This window comes from Trifolium pratense, linkage group LG3 (genome assembly GCF_020283565.1).
Source record: "Trifolium pratense cultivar HEN17-A07 linkage group LG3, ARS_RC_1.1, whole genome shotgun sequence".
In the NCBI taxonomy this organism is placed as follows: Eukaryota; Viridiplantae; Streptophyta; class Magnoliopsida; order Fabales; family Fabaceae; genus Trifolium; species Trifolium pratense.
The window spans coordinates 44,479,142-44,480,514 of record NC_060061.1 but is presented as its reverse complement, the minus strand read 5'-3'; the positions used below and the strand labels follow the sequence as shown (position 1 = coordinate 44,480,514).

Sequence of the window (1,373 nt, the reverse complement as noted above, 5' to 3'; positions counted from 1 at the left end):
AATGATTAAGTTGAGAGATAATTCCGAATAAACAAAAGATTGAAACTAAAATGAAACAAGTCGCGGGCAGCATAGCCAGCTCTCAATTGAACCAATGGAAAACCTTATACCAAACTTGAAGTGAAAATGCACATGTTATAAAAAGTTGACACGCCAACTCCTTTTCTAGGTCACATATAACACACTTATTGATCCTTCCAAAATCCTTAAAATAACCAAAATTATTTGAAAATACCACCAAAATATGTTGTTTTCTTTTATTGTATAAATAAATACTTAATAAACTCATACATATACCTTGTATAGTAATATGATCATAGATCAATTGTCAAAAATTAAAAATATGATATAAGACCGTATATCTATATTGGATTCTCAATAAATAATATCTTATGCGTAACCATCGCACATTCCATAGACACAATATTGACCAATTTCACAACGATTATTGCACTCTCCACAATGCCTCTTATCATAGTTTGTATCAACACATTCACCTCTACAACATGTTTGAGTATATTTGCAATGTTTCTTGCATGCACCACAATTATGCTTATCATATCCCAAATCCATGCACTTATTGTTGCAACATGTAGCATTCTTGGCACCGTAAAGATAGCAAATCTCGTCGTCTTTGTGACAATGAATAGGTGCATTAAGGTTTTGAGCTAGGAGACGACTTACCCTCTTTGAAGGAAGAAACTTGTTTTTCTCGTGGAGGATTAGTTGTGGTTGCTCTTGTGAAAGAGAATCGAGGTGAATCGATGCCGGTTTCGATTCGTGCGTAATTGTTTTCATTGTGATTGTGATAGACAACCCTATGGTTATTGCTATGATGATTATTGCTTTTAGGAACCCCATGCTTTTGCCAATTGAAAGAGAAAGTAGCACTTAGAATAATTAAGAAGGAAGAGAATGAAAAATAATGTGTTATTATTTTTTGTGATTAACTTAGTTTTTGTTGGTATGAAATGAAGGGGGAGATATATATAGGGGTTTATAATGTGTGTTGGGGGAGAAGTTGACCCTAGAGGTGCTTGTTTGCATGGTACATGCATGAGGAAAAAGAGTATAGTGGAATCAATTAGAGTTTTCTATTATTTGACCTTAAAACTTAAAAAGCTTAAGCTACTTAATTATGTATATATATATAATAATTTCAAGCACCTCCAATATCTCTTATTTAAAATTTTAATGTTTTGGTTATATTAAAATAATTGTTTACAAGTTATATTAAAATAAATTAATGCCTATGTATATTGTCCATAATATCCTTTGTTCCCATGACTTCATCATATGAAGCATGTGGATCATGATATTGTCGGCTTTAATACTCTCTTTAATACCCACTTTTGAATTTCAATTCGGGTCCA

The 1,373-nt window shown here is 32.1% G+C and overlaps 1 protein-coding gene across 1 annotated transcript; it reads right to left on the bottom strand.

Moving 5' to 3' along the window:
• Positions 1 to 222: 222 nt before the first annotated feature.
• On the bottom strand, positions 223 to 861 carry LOC123918854 (stigma-specific STIG1-like protein 3). Its single transcript, XM_045971017.1, has one exon. It carries the CDS (start codon positions 859 to 861, stop codon positions 391 to 393), a length of 471 nt encoding a protein of 156 aa, XP_045826973.1. The 3' UTR covers positions 223 to 390.
• Between the last annotated feature and the right edge of the window lie 512 nt (positions 862 to 1,373).